Here is a 17,928-nt window from a genome sequence, read left to right on the forward strand (position 1 = left end):
ATTCATTATTCATCCTTCAATTTTTCAAAGATTATTTATTGGAGGACTGATTAGAGTCATTAATTAAATTTTCAGGGTTTATATTTCAAAGGGTTTAGTTGGACATCTATTTTTTATCCATATCCATCGGTTTATTCGATCTATCTTCTACCTTTTAATTTTCATTTTCTTTATTTATCTATGTTTTAAATCTTAAGTTTTCTTTTATTCTTAAATTTATTCTTTTAGTGGTTTTCGTTTTCTTTGTTTCTAAATTTGTTTGTTTCTTCTTTCAAGTCATATCCGAATTATTTTTCAAGTCAAACAATTTGAATACAATCTTCCTCCGCCGCCTATCATTTGGTATCAAATTTGGACATTTTTCAGTCATTTCCTTGTGCTAAATAAATTGTTTTCACCGATTTTGCTTAAACAACCTTTAAAAATTATTTTTACCATGAAAATTTTCAAAAAAAATATTGATTTCAATGGGTAAACAAATTCAAATCGATCTAAAATTTGGTATATTGTTTCTTGGCACTTTGGTACACTAAAAAAATATTTACCTAAAAATAAAAATAATAATATTTTTTGGGTTGAATCTTGCCCAAAATTTTTAGATATGATATTTATCACATAAAGAGACTCCAGTTTAATTTTCGTGATTTTAGCACATCGAGAACACCTCGAACGAAAAATTCAATTCAAGTTGTTTTCCATTATTTCAGGTTTTTTTGCTGGGTAGTTTATTTTCTTTGATTCTAGCATTATGTTTTCTTTTGTTTTTAGCTTTTCTTATTCCATTATGCATTCTAACACAAAAAAAATAAGCTAAAGAAATAAGAAGAGATTACAAAGTAGAAGTAGGGAATAAAGTACCCCTAGCAATATCCTCTTCTAAAATTTCTTAAAACTCCAAAGGCGAGGCTTCAAATAAGCATAAATCTTCCTCGTTTGCAAATGCCACTTTAGCTAAAGTATTCGTTGCCTAATTATCCTCTCAACGAATGTGTCGTACGAACCACCTTTCTTCTTGGGATAAAATATGTTGAATTCTCCTAACGAGAGAGATATTTGATCCAGCTGAATTACGATCACAAATGACTTTAACTACCTCTAGATTATCTGACAGAATTGTGTAATAGGTTTGAAAAGAGTTGTACAAATTGTTATATTATAAAAGTAGTAATAAATTGAGTAGTGTATAATTGCTTTTTAGGTAAAATGAGAAAAGTATATAAAGATGATAGAAGAGAAGATTGAGGAGTATTAAAGGAAATTGAATTGAGAAGTATGTTGATAGTAAATAAAAGTAAGGATTATATCGTAAAAGTGTCAAAAGTTTTGAGGTTCAAATACAATTATTCAAAATTTGAAGGTTGAAACGTAATATGAGCAAAATTAAAGGACCAAAAATGAAAATAATCCAATTTCTTACTAAATGAAATTGGTGTGTAGGGACTAAGTTGAATAAGTCGAGAAATATAAAGGACTAAATCACAATTTTATAAAAATTAATCTAATATTTTTAAAAATTATTGTCTTTGTTGTAAATATCAATATTTTGTACTTAAATATGAATTTAAGTAATCTAATGAAGGGATTATTCTAAAATTTATTTTGCAGTTTTTTGTACCCTCTTGTATATGGAGAATATCCAAAATAAATGGAAAAAAAACTATAACAAAAAAACTTCCAAAATTCAGCAAAAGTGAAATGAAGACTCTGAGAAACTCCCTTGATTTTCTTGGTCTCAACCACTATACTTCTTAACATATATATGATCGACATATAATGTGACGGGTTACCAACAAAATTAGAATGTTGAGTTTACTTGTAAGTCTTGAATTTTATTTTATTTTTTCTCTCCAAAAAAGTGTTCCATTCCTTCCATCATATCAACTTACCAATTTGTGTTTGCAATTAACAATTGCTCGTAATAGAGTGCCAATTGATCGCCGGATAATATTTGTGTTTCTTGATTTATCTTATTTCTTTTTACTTCAAGGACTAACATCAACCTTGCAATTTTTTAATTTATTTAAATTAAAAATTTTGAAAATATTATTTTTATTATTTTTAAAGAATATTATTAATTTGTTGTGAACCTTTAATCTTTTTATCTTAGAGTTTAAAAAATTTAAAAGTTTGACAATGATAAGTTTCTGAGGTGTATTTAGAAAAAAAAGTAATAAGATCCAGTTTTTTACTACTTCAACAATAAAATTTTAAATCTTATAACAATATCAATCTTAGCACAACTCTTAATACTCATGTACCTAAAGGAAACGCAGGCTAACTCTCAATGGTTGTATGAAGTCTCATGGGAATGTACAAAACTGTCACACATGTTAAAAAACATTACGAAAGTTGTAATATAAATCTCACAGATGAGGCAACAAATCTTTTAAATAATAAAAAAAAAACATTTTCCTTCAATTTCACTTTTCCTTTCATTTTAGTTTTTATACCAAAAGTTTCTAAACCTCTATTTTTATTTTTATTTTTATAAATGATAGGAATAAATTATCTTGAATCTCATATTTTCTGAAGCATTGTACACTTTATAAAAGCTATTTACAAGAATTAAAGAAAGCCATAAATTATCTTTGATTAATAGAGAAAAAACACCACACAAAGAGTACATGCAACCAAGAAACAAACAGAAGTAAACAGTACCAGTCTCAAGTGCCAAGTAGCAGCAAACATGGGTATGACAGTAATAATTCGAACTGGACATTAACTTATGATGTGTGAGGGAAAACAAAGCACTATACACACATAAAACAATGAAGAAAAACACAACTATCATCCAAAAGGGAGCATAACATTTTTCACTCACGTCGTTACAACAGCGCAAAAATCACAAAATTATATTACCCTCTCTCCTGGCTCTTTCATTTGCCAGATGATCCACAATATTTTTTATACACCTAGGAATTTCAACTATTAACCAATCCTTAGTGTTAAGCCCTTAGGATGTTATCTCAAGAACCACCTTCTTTAGCATCTCGGAGACCTTATATGGATTCTAAATTTTTGGTACAGCTCCTACCCAAGCTAGCAAAGACGGTACAAGCTTCATTAGTAATCCAATGTAATGCTAAGCTTGTATCATTCTTTGCATTTGTTGACCATTTGACGACAAGGTTATTTTGTGGTAGTACAATAAGTTGGCATATTTTAGAACAAAAATATTGAGCTATTTTTTATTATTATGATATTTAGACAAGTTAGAACCCCAAACATGAAGACCAATTGAGTTGAAATTGTAAACTTGAAGATTGATTTCTTCTGGATTAAGTCTAGTTACTTACGGAACAAGTAAAGTCACTTTCTATAATTGAAGACATTGGATCATTGGAAAAGTTATTAGATTATAACTCTTATGTAAGCAAAACTTAAATAGTATATAAACTTAAGTTTTGTCTAACTTAATGTCATCACTAGAAAGTAACCAAGAGATTGAGAGTTTGAAAGAGCATAAAATTGTTCAAGTTACAAATGTGCATGTGTGTATTGCTTTTGTACGTAATCAAGAGAGACTTTTGAATTGCAAAACTAAGCTTTTGAGGAGGAAGCTTAGTGGGAGAGTGATCTAGTCTTTGTACAATGGTGAGGTCACTAAATTGATAAGTGTTAGACCAATGTTAGGACTTAAATAATTGGTTGTATTATGACAATGATAGTAGATTATTGCTCTAGGTAAGGCCCCACAAACGTTGACTGAGGTCAAGCTGCGTAAACAATCTCAATGTTCATCTTTATCTTTTATACATTTCTAGTTTTATGGTTGAAACTATAACTACAATTCCAAGCACTATTGTAGCCATGGTTTTTGTTTACAAAGCAAGTACCTTTTTGTTTCTACAATTGGTATCAGATCTTTTCACTTAACATAAATAGTGATTGTCATGGTTGATATAGTTGCTTGCAATGGAAGGATTGTCAATCTCACGTCCTTCCTTATGCTTGATGGAGAAAATTTTGCTTATTGGAAAGACAAGATGAAAGCAATCATCAAGTCAATAGATGAATGAGCCTAAAGGGTTGTTTTAACTAGATGGACTCATCCATTTCCTAAAATTAAAGCAATAAAAACTTCCAAGCCCGAGGCAACCTAGACCATTAAAGAATAAAATATTGCTAATGCCAACTCTAATGAACTTTTTTCTATTTTATGTGGAGTAAATGCTCAGGAGTTTAAGAGAATTTCTAAGTGTACTGAAGTAAAATAGGCCTGGGAAATACTAGAGACAACTCATGAAATTACCAATACAATGAAATGATCCAAGCTTCAAATGTTGACAACTAAATTTAAGACTTTAAGAATGTAGGAAACAAAGACAATTTGAGAGTTTTATGAAAAACTCTGTAACTTGGCCAATCAGCCTTTCTTTCCTAAGAAAGTGAACACTCAAGCTCCAAGCTTGTAAGGAAGGTTTTTAGGTTATTACTTGATAGTTTCAGCATCAAAGTAACAGCTATCGAGGAGGCCAAAGATATTGATACCATGAGGATTGATGAGTTAATTGGATTTCTCCAAACCTTTGAGATCAACTTGGAAGAAGATAAGAAAGGTAAGTCAAAATTGGAGAAGAATATTGCCTTTTCAGTGGCAAAAACTATGTCCATTGAACAAAGTACTGTTATCAAAGAGATGCAAGAATAGTTGGATTTGTTTACTCAAAGGGTTCAACAAGATGGCCAAGAAACAATTTGGAAGGACTAAACTATTTGAGTAATCTAAAGCCATCCTGAAGGGAAATTTCAAGAACAAATCTAAGTCAAATGAACTGGTTAAGGAGAAGAAACAGGGAATTCAATGTCATAAGTGGCATGTTTGTAGGCATATCCAAGTAGAATGTGTTGATAATTTGCAAAAGAAAAAATAAAAATCTCTATGCATGACCTGGAATGATGAGGAAACCAATTTAAAATCAGAGTCTGACGATCAACAGGTGAGCAATTTTGTGGCCTTCACATCAATGATTAAAAAAACCAGATGGTTTTAATTGTGAATCATTTGAGTTCAATAAAGAAGAGGTACATGAATAATTGTTTTAAAACCTAAAAGCTCATATTGGAAAAATGGAATCTTTTGTGTGAGGTAAATTCAAAACTTTCCACTAAGAATGATTTTATGAATAAAAAAGTATCCATGTTGATCGATACAATAGATGCAAAGTTAATGAAGCTTGATGAGCAATAAAAAAGGGTTGAATAACTTGAAGAATAATTAAAAGATGCAAGGTAGACTCTTGAGGAGTTCAATTGTAGCACTAAAAAATTGAATGTAATGATAGCAACTAGAAAAAGGGACTAGATGACAGGACACCTAAGCTTCACAAACAAAAACAAAGTTGTTGTAAAAATTCCTAGAGTGTTTGTTAAGGCAAAGAACAATAAGTTTCTTGGAAAAGCCTAAAATCCAGACCAAACCAGCTCAATCTACCAGAAGAAAGATCATTTGCCACTATTGTGGTGTTTCAGGCCATATTAGGCCCCATTGCTTTAATATGCTCAAATATCTTCGACGAAATAAAATAATGCCACAAATTGTGTTTACTACTGCTCGTACTATTTGAAAAAAGAAAAAATTTGTGTAGAGAATAAAACATCAATAACGTTTGATTGTTGCACACTAGTCTTTCAAAGCTTCAATTGGTGATATATGGTCCTTTAATAGTGTTTACTCATGTTATATGATTGGTAACCTCTCATGCTTAAGTAACTTTGTTGAAAGCTATGAAGGTAGTGTCACTTTGGAGAATGGGAAAAAGGGGAAGATTCATGGCAAAGGGACATTTATAGTTGATGGAATACCTAACCTAAAGAATATGTTATATGCTGATGGCTTAAAATATAACCTTGTCAGCATTAGTTAGCTTTGTGATTAGGGAATACTTGTGAACCTCACAAAGGACAAGTGTATGATAACTTTAAGATGGAATGAAGAAGTCATGAAAGGTGCTAGGACATTTGACAACTACTATAAGTCCTTCTGCCATCCATGTCCAACAAGGCAAAAGTGGTCAAACTAGAATTGTGGCATGAGAAATTGAGACACATTCACTATCTAAGATTACAAAGACTTGTACATTATGATGCAATTCGAGGCTTGCCAAAAATAGGAGGAACAATTCCTAAATTCTATGGAGATTGTCTCAAAGGGAAGCAACACAGGGAGTCTAATAAACTATTGGCACATATTCAAACTACAGTTCCACTTCAACTTCTTCACGTAGACCTCGTTGGACCATTGCAAATTGAGACCATTGGAGGTAACAAGCATGTATTGTTTTGTGTTGATGACTTCTCACATTACACCTAGGTTATATTCTTGAAAGAAAAGTCTGACACCTTTAATGAGTTTAAGAAACTATACAAAAATGCTTGTGATCGAGAAAGGAAAAACCATTGGAGCTATTGTCAGGGTTAGAAGTTATCATGGCAAGGAGTTTGAAAACCAAAAGTTTGTTGACTTTTGTGATGAGGAAGACATTGCTCATGAATTCTTTGTTACTGAAACTCTTCAACAGAATGGAGTGATAGAAAGGAAAAATAGAACCATTCAAGAGATAGCTTGAATAATGATGAACAATAAGGGAATCTTGTAAGTTTTGGGCTGAATCATTTTGCACTAATGATTATGTCATCAATAGGGTTCACTTGAAGCTAAAGACTTGCGCAACTCCATATAAATTATGATGTGGTAAGAAACCTAATGTAAAATATTTTCATTTTTTTGGCAATTTGTGCTATATTTCAAGAGATAGGGTGTTGATCTGGTGCTTTAAGTATAGTATTTTCGTTTATGTACACTTGTATTTTTCGAATAAATTGGTTTAGTAAAAATATTCATAAATTATATTAATACCATTTGTATATTGTCCTCAATGGTTTTTTGCACACAAAGCAAAATGTAAACATATATCGTTTCATTGGTTATCTAACGTTTAACTAATATTAAGGAGTACTACGTGGTCGGATCGTAATACTAAAAGACAACTTGTATTAGTAGATGAATCTAAACACATCTTTAGTCTAATCAGAAATGAGAAAATTGATTGAAAAACTAATATGTTATCTATCAAATCCAATTAGGGAGATGATTTTTCTTAAGTATCCGAGCCGATGACTTCTAGAAGATAGAGACATAGGTGTGATTGACTGGACTAGCAGTACATAAAAAAAAGAACCAATTAGAATAGATCTTGAATCCATTTATGGATTTATTCACTTGTGACGTTCATTGTGTGACATACCTTAATCCTAAGTGAATGATGGACTATGTATATGTGACTCATATACTTTGATGTAAGTGAAAGCCTGAGTTCAAATGATAAGAAACCAAAAGCTAGTGTGTTGGGTATACGACTTTTGCAGTATGTAGCATCATTCACAATAATGGAATTCATAGACCAAGAAATAAGTAAATGATATCCTCTCATTGGCATTACATGATAGATGAAAAGTAAATGTGGTCATGAGTTGTTTGTTTTTATAATAAATGACTTAATTACTATTTGATAGTAATTGACTTTTTATGAAGGAAAATGTAATAGTTACCATGAGATAAAATAAGATCATATTGGGAGAACAGATTTATCCTAAAGGAATTAAGGATATCCTATGAGGCTAACACATTTATGACAAGGTCTAATGACAAGCACTAATCGAGTAACTTTCATAATGGTATGTAATTAGGGAGAGCTCAATCACTATACTATAGTGGAAAGACTTTGTGACTAAATGAGTTCATAATTAGTAAGTGAAAAGTTGAAACTTAATTATAAATCATTTGAGTCCTAATTATATATTTCCAATCGGTCCTTCTGCTAGCTTGTTGAAACCAAAAATGAATTGCCTATATAATCAAATGAACATAAATGGATGGAAATAATTAAGTTAGAATAATGGGTCACATTTGGAGATGAATGTGATTTCTCACTAAGTATGGAAATGCCTTGAGAATTAATTTAAGTTTTTAGAATTATTATTTAATCAAATAATTGAAGTTTGAAAATGGGTTTAAATTAATTGGTCAATATGATTCTGTCGAATATGGAAATTAAATATATTTTCTTACATATTCTTTTACGTAAAGTTTCCATGATTTTAATGGAATTAGAATTGGTTTAGAAAATTATTTAATTGAAAAATTAATTTAATAAATAATATTTATTTTGGGAAATAAAAAAATGTGTTGGGTTGGATTAAATTATAAAAAATTATGTTAAAAGTCCAAAAAATACATATAATAAACTCAATACAGGAGAGATCCCAAGCCTCTCATAATATATATGAAGGGCAGCAACCCTAGTATAGTTTACTAAGGTTTGCCACCCCCATCTCCTAGTTAAACTAGGAGACTAGTTTTTTTATCAGATAAGTATTATTTGTATTCTACTAATTGAATCAATATTCTCATATCTCTCATTATAAATAGATGACATTGGTAAGACTAAAAATATACGATTTTGAGATATTGTTATTCTTTCTGAAAATAGTGAGAATTTATTATCTAAGTATAAATTTTATTTTCTGAGTATAATAATTCTACCGATTACAATTGAGAAAGAATTACTTTCCTACTGAAAGTAAGAAAAATGTTTCTGGTTTTGTGTTTGATTCGTAATTTTTCAAGCCCACACTTGAAGTGATTGGTGGTAAAAGAATAGTGGAAAAGGTCATTTGATTGAATTACCATTCAAATAAAGCTTCATTACAATGTTTTTTTTATGCATTTTTATGTTAATATGAACAAGTTATTATCTCCATTAGTTGTATATATTAATAATGTTGTTAATTGAGTTGGTATCACAAGTCAACTTGACACAAACTCACAATTGTTGACAAAACATTGATAAAAAACACTATATTTATTTTTTGACGATCAGAGAAGGAATAGGGTTGTTTGGGGTTTAACTCAAACTCGTATACTTACAATATAATGCTCTTGTCACTGGGTCAAGAGATTGTTAGAAAAAAAAATATTATCTTATAACTGAAAGTAAACCTGCTCATTGGCCGGGTACTTGCCAAGTCTAAAAGCCTGTCTGAAAGATGAGAGGGTTGTGACAAAATACGAGACTTAAAAAATGAGCTTGGGTAAAGTTTATGACCCATTTTTATATGGGCCAAGCATTGGACAAGATTTTTTTGCCTAAGCTCGGCCAAACCCGAATATATTATGTTATAAAAATATTATATTAATTATATATTAAATAATAAATTTATATATATTTATATTAAATCACTAAACTAATAACAATTAAATCCATCACTCAAAACCTAAAAAAAAATTATCCAGATAAATAACTCAATCTAAAATATAAAAATTTAAAATTATATTTAATACAATAAAATATTTATTATATTTATTTGTGTTATTTAATATAATAAAACATTTATTGTAATTATAGTAATACTTTTTAATATAAATAATTTTTAATGTATTAAAAGTTTATTTTAATTTTTTAATGAATTATATTTTTTAAAATATTTTAAAAAATTTAATTTAAAAAAAAGTAGATATAAATAAATTAAGTTAGATCAAAATTTATCTTTCTTAAATTGAAGCGAACTTTAAATGATTGAATTTATTTTTCGAGCTGAATAAAACCTATAAATCGATCTAAATAGGTTTGATCTAAACCCGATCCGGTCCGGCCGATCATCACTTCTAAATGAAGCTAAAATCCTACTCTTCTTTTTATCGATCTCAAAGTCCCAACCTGTCAAATTTCCAAAACAAAGTTAATCAAATTTGTTCATCAATCTCAAAATTAAATGGGTGGGAATTAGGAAAGGTGAGACTCAAAACCCCTAACCTCAAATCTCCGTTCATCAACCCAAATCCTTGTTATCCAAACCCCATTATTCGACCAAGGTTTTTGATTCACTTTTCGTCTCGTAAAATGTAGGTCTCTTTGCAGTGAAGTTTGCGGTCGAAGGTCAATCATCAGCTTCTGCTCCATTGTGGTGAAGTCGTGGCTTCCTTTGCCTTTTTTTTTTTTACTTGTTGGATGTTGATATTATCTACTTTTCCTTTTATGAATATTATGTTTTGGGGATGGGTTTTGGTAATGGAGCGGTGTAATAGGTTTGGTTGCTGGTTTTGGGTCGATGATGAAGGTGATAGGGTTTTGGGCACGGTGACGAAGGGCTAGGTTTGGTTTGGTTAGGTTTGGTTGTTGGTTCGTTTTATTTGATTCCTTGTGTGAAGCATGGCTATGGGTATTCAAAATATTCCGATGAAGATCAATAGTCGGCTCTTGCTCCATCAGCTTTGTCATGGTTAAGGGTATTCAAAATATTCTGGTGAACCATGGTTATAGGTGTTCAAAATTTTCCGATGAAGATGAATATTTGAAATGTTCCTTTTGTTTTAGCTTTGTTGTTGTTTCTTGTTCTTTATCATTACATTATGGGTATTTTGGTCTACTGTTATGAGTTCTTGAATCATTTATTTGTATTTTGGTCTGCTTTATGAGTTCTTGAAGATGAATATTCAAAACATTATCATTTCTCCTTTTCATTAATAAAATTTCTCATTGATTGGAGGGGTGTTGTGTCCAGTTTATTATGGACAATGGGGGTTTCTAGTGTTCTGTTGGTAAAAGTTGGATCTTTTCTTTTTTTTTTTTTGCCGATTAAGCTGGATTAATTGATTGAGAGAAAAAAAACTAACAGTAAATTGATATCTAAAAGAAAAATAGTTTTATGTTATTAATTTTTCTATGAATTTTTTGTCTTATATTCTTAAATTTTTACCAGGAAGTTTTGCAAGAAACATATTCGATTTGATGCTTCAAGGATATGGTTTTTCCAAATCCTGTGTTAAAGGTTCACTTATTTGAAAATATTAAGTTGTAGGTTATCTTCAATTTAGTGGCAATCAGGAGGGTTTTTGATGTTCATACTACTCGGAGATGAAGGGTTATGAAGTCCTTAAATAAAATTGATAGCATTTAGAATCTCTGGTGTCACTGGGTAAGAAAACTATCTTCGCAGAAGGCTAATCAAGTGTGGAGAACGTTTTAGGAAACCAAATATTTAGAGAAAGTTGCAAATTCCGGGGAGCATTTATTTTTCATATGACGAGGGTTAATGGCTGAAATTCTATTATTATCCAGACTGACCCGGCGGCTCTGTCTCTGACTTGGCTGAACCGAAAGTTGAGCCTCCACCTTCAACTTTACTGGGACAGACTCCAATACTTGCAAGTAAAGAAAGAAAAAGAATTCCATAAAATGGAGAATCCTTTAGCACATTTTCCTCAACCCGAACTCGTTGATCAACCTTCAGCACCGGTTCTTGCTTCTTCCAATGTGCCGCCTTTAGCTAGCCCCTTGCCTCATTCACTTCCTTCCAGTAAGTATTAGATTTCAATTTTCTTTTCGGCAGTAGAAAGTGAATTTCTGCTTCATTCGTACAATTATTTTTTGGGTGTTCTTTAGATGTAATTGCTTTCTCTTATATGCGTTTGAAAGGATTTTTTGATTGAATTTGATTTATGGTATTTTAGTGTTCTTATACGGTTTTGGAGGCTTGGAATTTTCTAGGGTTTTAGACTTAATGGGCTGTAAACAAATGATAAAAAATACGAAAAGGAAAAAAGAAAAGGGGAAATGATTTTGAAATGTGGCTTTTACATTTCAAAGTTGCGTTTTATTTAACTTAAATTAGCACATTTTTTGCACCCTACGCCTGAGGCAATATAAGGGTTTTAGCTCCCAGAGTGCGCCTTGCACCCTTGACAACATTTATGTATGGTTGCCTAATGCCATGGAGGAGCCTACTCATATATCGCTTCTTACAGTTGTTGCCACTGTAGTAGCGGCAGGAACTTTTCTTGTAGCCTGCCCTCTTCCTCGTTCCATAATCATACCTTCAATAATTTATCTAATATGTTCGAAATGTATAATGACAGTATTATTAAGGGCTATTATAGCTCTAATGATATTAGATAGTTCTAGTGTATTCGGCAATGTCCAACTGGGTTGTATGATGTTACATCAAAATTGTCATTGTTTGGCACTTTAAAATGTCCTTTTGTAATATGATATTATGGCATTTCTCGCATTGGATTATGGTTTTATTTCTATTATGATTGAAAATGAAGACACGTTTTGTTATTTAATGTATGCTTAAGAGCTTGACTATCATGTGAACTTCTGTCATGCACCTTTAATGTTTCTTGTGTGTTCATAATTTTTCTCTATGATCTTTCTATGGTTGAGATCATGTTACACATATCAATTTTTTTTCTTTGGCTCTCTTGTAAGCTATATTTTTATCGTCTTTTTCTTTTTTTTCTTTATTTGAAAGTCGACATACCTTACTAATTCATGCTTGATTTTGTTTAGGGCCTCCTGAATCCTTTATGCATAAGAATAGGTTACAGGAGTTTACTCAACGATCATCCATACAGCTTCCAGTGTATCAAACTGTTAATGAAGGATCAGTGCATGCGCCCCAGTTTCGGTCAAGTGTGTTAGTTGATGGTGTAACATATACTTCTGAGACCACCTTTTCTAATAGAAAAGCAGCCGAACAGGATCTTGCCAAACATGCACTGGAGTGTATATCAAAGAAGTTAAAGGATGAAGGCTGTCCTCTCATTCGTGAGGTTCGTTGCATTCTTACATCTTCATTTAAATGTTTTACATTTATTCATAACTGTTTGTTTGTCTTGAAACTTACTAGTCAAATTAGTGGGTATTTGTTTTCCTTATATTATATATCTTAGCCCATGATATAAAGAGGACAGGGTTTAAAGAGGTTTTTTTATTTTGATATTATGCAATTTTTACCATAATTATGCAAATTTTTCGGCATTGTAGTATTCTTTTGCTATTTTTAGCCACACTCATGATTTGTTTTGAGCGAAGGGAAGGAAATTCTTTTACTTATTTTGAAGTGATCTTTTTTTACAAGAGTTTTACTCACCCTTCTAATTTCAAGTATATACTAATTATTCTTAATGTTTTGACTAACTATTTTAATACTTATGTGGTAATTAAGCGATTCATTATGTTAAATACATTCCAAATGAGGCATTAAAGTGTAAATGAGAATAGGAAATGAAAAATATTTTCTATAACGGATTCTTAAATAGGTATATCATACTTGCATATCAAACAGAAGTATGATAATTGCTTTGGGGTTTGCTAAACTTTTGGTTGCTCGTGCTCTAGGATACAGTATTTTGCAAGTCTATCTTAAATGAATTTGTGGTGAAGATGAATCTAGAATTGCCAACATACAATACCAGTCAGTCAGGAGGAGTGCTTCCCCTTTTTGTGTCTACTTTAGTTTTCAATGGTGCAACTTATAGAGGGGAAACTGGTAGAAACAAGAAGGAAGCTGAACAATTAGCTGCACGTGTCGTCATACAATCACTTCTTGGTATCTTTCTTTTTCTATTTAAAAAATTCAAACATATATATGTGCATGCATGCGTGTAAATATACCCTGATTTCAAGCCACTTATTAGCTGGATAAATTCTCATCTCTTTGTTGGATCACTAATGCAGCCGATGATAGGTATGGGACTGTTGTTTCAGAGATCATAAAATCCAAAGCTAAACTTTATGATGCCTTGAATAAAGCCAAGGATTCCAGTTTTGACGCTACACTTGCTGGGGCAAACAGACTGAATCATAACAATACAGAGGTTGAAAATAATGCAGTCACTAACCATGTTCCAAATACTACCCACCCAAGCTCTGGAGCTAAACATCTACGCCATGAGTTCAAGATTTCAAAATCAGGAGAAGGTACTGATTGCATTGATCTTCCAATTGCTTTTGTGCCAGCAGTCATTGGACAGGGTTCAGATGCTGGTGAAAGTTCTTTAAAAAAGCAACGCAAGAAGAAGAAAAGGGCTAAACTGAATACTACTTCTCAGTAAGCTTTGGTTTGTCATCTTCAATGTGGTTTCTGACCTTGTTTTGTGTCGTTCTTCTGAAAGAGTTTTCTGCGTATCTAATGATGAGCTTTGGTGTCTTTTCATACACTAAGACAATTTATGAGATTGTTTTTGGTGCACCAGTAGTGAATCTTTTTACTCCACAAGCAGTTGTATTAGTTTTTTGAGATTATTTCTTTTAGTATACTTTAAAGTATATTTTTCATCCTACTAAACTACTCTGTGGATGGCGGGTGAGATAATTTCTAATAATTTAATTTGCAATAGTCACTTACATGAGAGATGGCACTGTACTAAATTTTGTAATCGTCAAAGGTGCCATGCCATAATACCTTGTAGTTCCTCGACAGAATGATGTCTTCTGTTTGTTTGTCTTCATTCGTCACCTTTATTTTATTAAAAATTTGTATTTTTGGATGAGGTCAGTCAAGTTCTTGTTTCCCAGTGGTGTTTTCTTTTCTTGAAAGAATAAGGGAGGGAGAGTGATTGAGGGGATCTTGGAGGTCAAGTAGAAGTTTGCCTATGTTTACTAACATTTATGTATTAATTTGCAGGTCGGTAGTTGCTGGTAGCCCATTCAATCAAACAACACCTTGTTCACTTGCTCTATGAAACTTGCCCATCGCTTGCGTGATTTGTAGCAAATATTTTGTAAGGTTTGGCACTGAAAACCTTGGTCATGGTTCTTAGATGGTGTTTGCAAGATATTTATACCATTGTAGTAAAACGTATGAAGTGTTTTTCCTGTCTTTTGTTATCCTTGGGAGCAGCTGATAAGAAGCTTTTGTTCAAGTGAGCCAATAATGGCCGAAGTGGAAGAAACACTATTTATTGTTGGGGAAAGGAACTTGGTTGGTCTATGATTTGTGTTCCTCATGCTCACTTTTTCTGTTGCTAAAAAAACTCATTTTTCTTGTTATCTGAGTTTGCTTAGCCAAGTGATGATCTTGTATCCGGTTGATGTTTTGGTATAAATGAGATCTTGCAGTTTGGGAGACGTGTTGAGTGCTTAAACTAATTAGATTTAAGTTGTACAATTGTGAGTAGTTAAAATGCGACCTGTATGTAGATAGATAAACAAAATTAGGTTGTAAATGTGAAAATGCAAAATGTATATATATTGAGAGAAAAAAGAAAAGTGATTTTTAATTAAACCATACTTGAGTTTATCAAAATTCAGTATGTTGTTCTCTTTGTTTCTTATTTTCGATATTCTTATGATATTACAATATCGAGGATAATAAGACACTTTAGTTTGTAAATCACATTAACAAATGCTTTACTCGCATCAACATTGTATCCAAGAGATAATAGTGAACATGTTTGGTGGTAGTTTTGGGTTCATTGGGTTAAAAAATGGTCAATTGTGGGTCAAAACTTTATAATCGGTACTGATACAAATAATGCAAACAACTGAAAATTTGGTAACTGCAAATGGAATGAGGAGATTAAAACTTTGGTCGAATAGCAATAAATGTAAGGATCATTTTGAATGCAGGTGGATAATATTTCAATGACGAGAACGTAAACGTTTGATTTATATTTGTTTCTATTATTATTAATTTTTATGTAAAATTTATTGATATTATTATGATTTGATGGATATAAATGATTCTTTATTTTCTGATACCATTACAAAATAAAGTGAAAAAGATTAAACTAACAATCAAATCATACAAATAGTAATTGTAGAGCCCAAATTTTGCCCGGGTCCAACAAGCAGAGCCTGGAACTCCAACCATCCAATTAGCACCCCACTAAACCGACCACTAACTCCATCACCCTACTAAGTCCATTACCCCACTTGCCACTATGGAAAGAAGCAATCAGTTGTAAAATTTGGCTATAAAAGACATTCAAAACTATTGTAAATGGGGGTTCTTTTTTGGGAGATGAATCAAGGATCAATGCAAAAGAGGGTTTTTTTGAGGTCTGGCTGCCGTGTACGGTGGCGCCAACGGCGGCTCGTGGGGGTCCTGTGACCGGAGCAAGGCCGGACCGATGGCCGGATTTAGAAGGGAGGGGGAGAGTGTTATTATTATTATTATATTATTTTATTTTATTACTGTTACTATTATTTTATATATATTTATTACCATCATTTATTTTTTATTATTATTAGTAACATATTGTTATTTTTATTATTTTATTATTATTATTGTTATTATTATCATTGTACTATATTAAATAGTTTTGTACTGTTATTACTACTATTATTATATTTTCATTCTATTTATTTATTTACCTAAAAACTTTATTTTATTTTATCATTTATTTATACATAATATTTTTTCCCCTATATTATTATTATTTTTATATTATTTTCATTTTTTAAATATATTATTATTATTATTATTGTCTTCTATTTTGTTGTTATTATTATTTTAATCGTTATTATTATGTTTATGGTTACTGTTAGCATTATTCTATTATTACTATTATTATCGTTAATTAATTTTATATTTTCATTACCTTATATATTTTCTTTTTATATTTGTTATGATTATTATTACTATTATTGTTTTATTATTATTTCTTACATACTTTCATCATCCTCATATATATATATACTATTTTCTATTTTTACCATTAATATTATTATTAACGTATTATTTTTTTATTAATGTATTATTATTATTTGCGTTATTAACTATGTTATTTTGTTATCATTTCTTTTGATTGTCTATGTTAGTTTTAAAATTAGTCCATCTTGTAGTTTTCGTGAATTATTTTTTTAATATTTGTATTTTGTAATTTATTAGCGCGACATTTTACTCACAAATTATTGTTTAAAATAAAATGTTTTTCCGTTTAATTGTTTCTTTTTATTCGAAAGTTTTTTTCAAAATAAGGCAATACTCGGTATTTGGCATCTTCGAGAAGATTGTGCCCTAACTTACTGGGTTCCAATTTTCCTCATTGAATCTAAGTAACTGGGTACCCTTTTTCAATCAAAACGTATAAGTTTCAAATATAAGTTTTTTTCTCAGGAATTCGAGGTGTTGTGTCGTAACTCACTAGGTATGACATTTTGTATCCCGAGATAAGGATTTCTAAAAAATAAGAAAATATTTCGTGTTTGGAAATTCGAGAAATCGTGCCCAATCGTGCTGGGTTTCGATTTTTCGTTCAACCGAATAACTGAATATCCTTTTGAAATTTCGTCCATGTTTTCTTAAATTAAAATGAGGCAATATTTTGTGTTTGGAAATTCGAGAAATCGGGCCCAATCGTGCTGAGTTTTGACTTATCGTTTGACCAGATAGCCAAATATCCCTTTGAAATTTCAAATGCACGAGTTTTGGAAATTATAAGATGACCTTGTATCGAGGGTTTGAAATGTTGTGTCCTATTGTGCTGGATATGATATTCTATTCCTTTTAAGTGAGAGAATCTCAATATCCAATTCAAGTTATCCAAACGTTTTAAAGGAATTGTATTTTAAAATCTTTTTCAAAATTTCAACATTAGGACGTTAATTGATCAATACGGTACCAATTTTGGGCGTTGCAAGGGTGCTAATCCTTCCTCGCGCGCAACTGACTCCCGAATCCGTTTTCTAGTTTTTCGTAGACTAAAAATGTTATTTTAATAAACCGAAATGCTTTATTAAAATGATCGATCACAAGGTGACCTGATCACACCTAAACAAAAAGGATTGGTGGCGACTCCATTTTCGTTTAAAAGTCGACCTCCGTTTTTCAAAATAAAAATGGTTTCGACAGTAATTATAGGTTGCTATGTAATATTAGTTAGTTTTTCAACTTCTCTCAAGATTTTGTCTAGATCTCCATATACCTTAATCAACTAGAAATTGAAATTGGTTTCGAGTGTGAGAATGTGGTCCATAATTGGCCCCATGACTAGTGAATTTGGAATATAATTCTTTTCAATGATTTTGCCCAACAACTTGTCCTTTACCTTAATTTGCATGAATTGATGCCAACATAAATATCAATAACAATAATTTTCTTGCTGCACAATCTTCATGATGTTTTCTTCCTTTTGAA

General features: G+C 31.2%; 1 protein-coding gene across 13 annotated transcripts; it reads left to right on the top strand.

Annotated features, from left to right (window-relative positions):
* The first annotated feature begins 9,585 nt into the window (after positions 1–9,585).
* LOC107936205 (double-stranded RNA-binding protein 4) lies at positions 9,586–14,915 on the top strand. 13 transcript variants are annotated; one of them, XM_041083956.1, is made up of 9 exons: positions 9,586–9,794; positions 9,909–9,966; positions 10,861–10,977; positions 11,121–11,358; positions 12,354–12,616; positions 13,185–13,395; positions 13,524–13,896; positions 14,473–14,574; positions 14,689–14,915. In XM_041083956.1, exons 4-8 carry the CDS (start codon positions 11,238–11,240, stop codon positions 14,528–14,530), a joined length of 1,026 nt encoding a protein of 341 aa, XP_040939890.1. In that variant the 5' UTR covers positions 9,586–9,794; positions 9,909–9,966; positions 10,861–10,977; positions 11,121–11,237; the 3' UTR covers positions 14,531–14,574; positions 14,689–14,915. The 13 variants fall into 13 exon arrangements, 12 of the variants coding, with proteins under 12 accessions (XP_040939890.1, XP_040939888.1, XP_040939892.1 ...); XM_041083954.1 differs by having other exon boundaries at positions 10,762–11,358; XM_041083958.1 differs by having other exon boundaries at positions 10,762–10,977; positions 14,473–14,915.
* The last annotated feature ends 3,013 nt before the right edge of the window (positions 14,916–17,928 follow it).

The sequence above is a fragment of the Gossypium hirsutum genome, chromosome A12 (assembly GCF_007990345.1).
Source record: "Gossypium hirsutum isolate 1008001.06 chromosome A12, Gossypium_hirsutum_v2.1, whole genome shotgun sequence".
Lineage (NCBI taxonomy): Eukaryota > Viridiplantae > Streptophyta > Magnoliopsida > Malvales > Malvaceae > Gossypium > Gossypium hirsutum.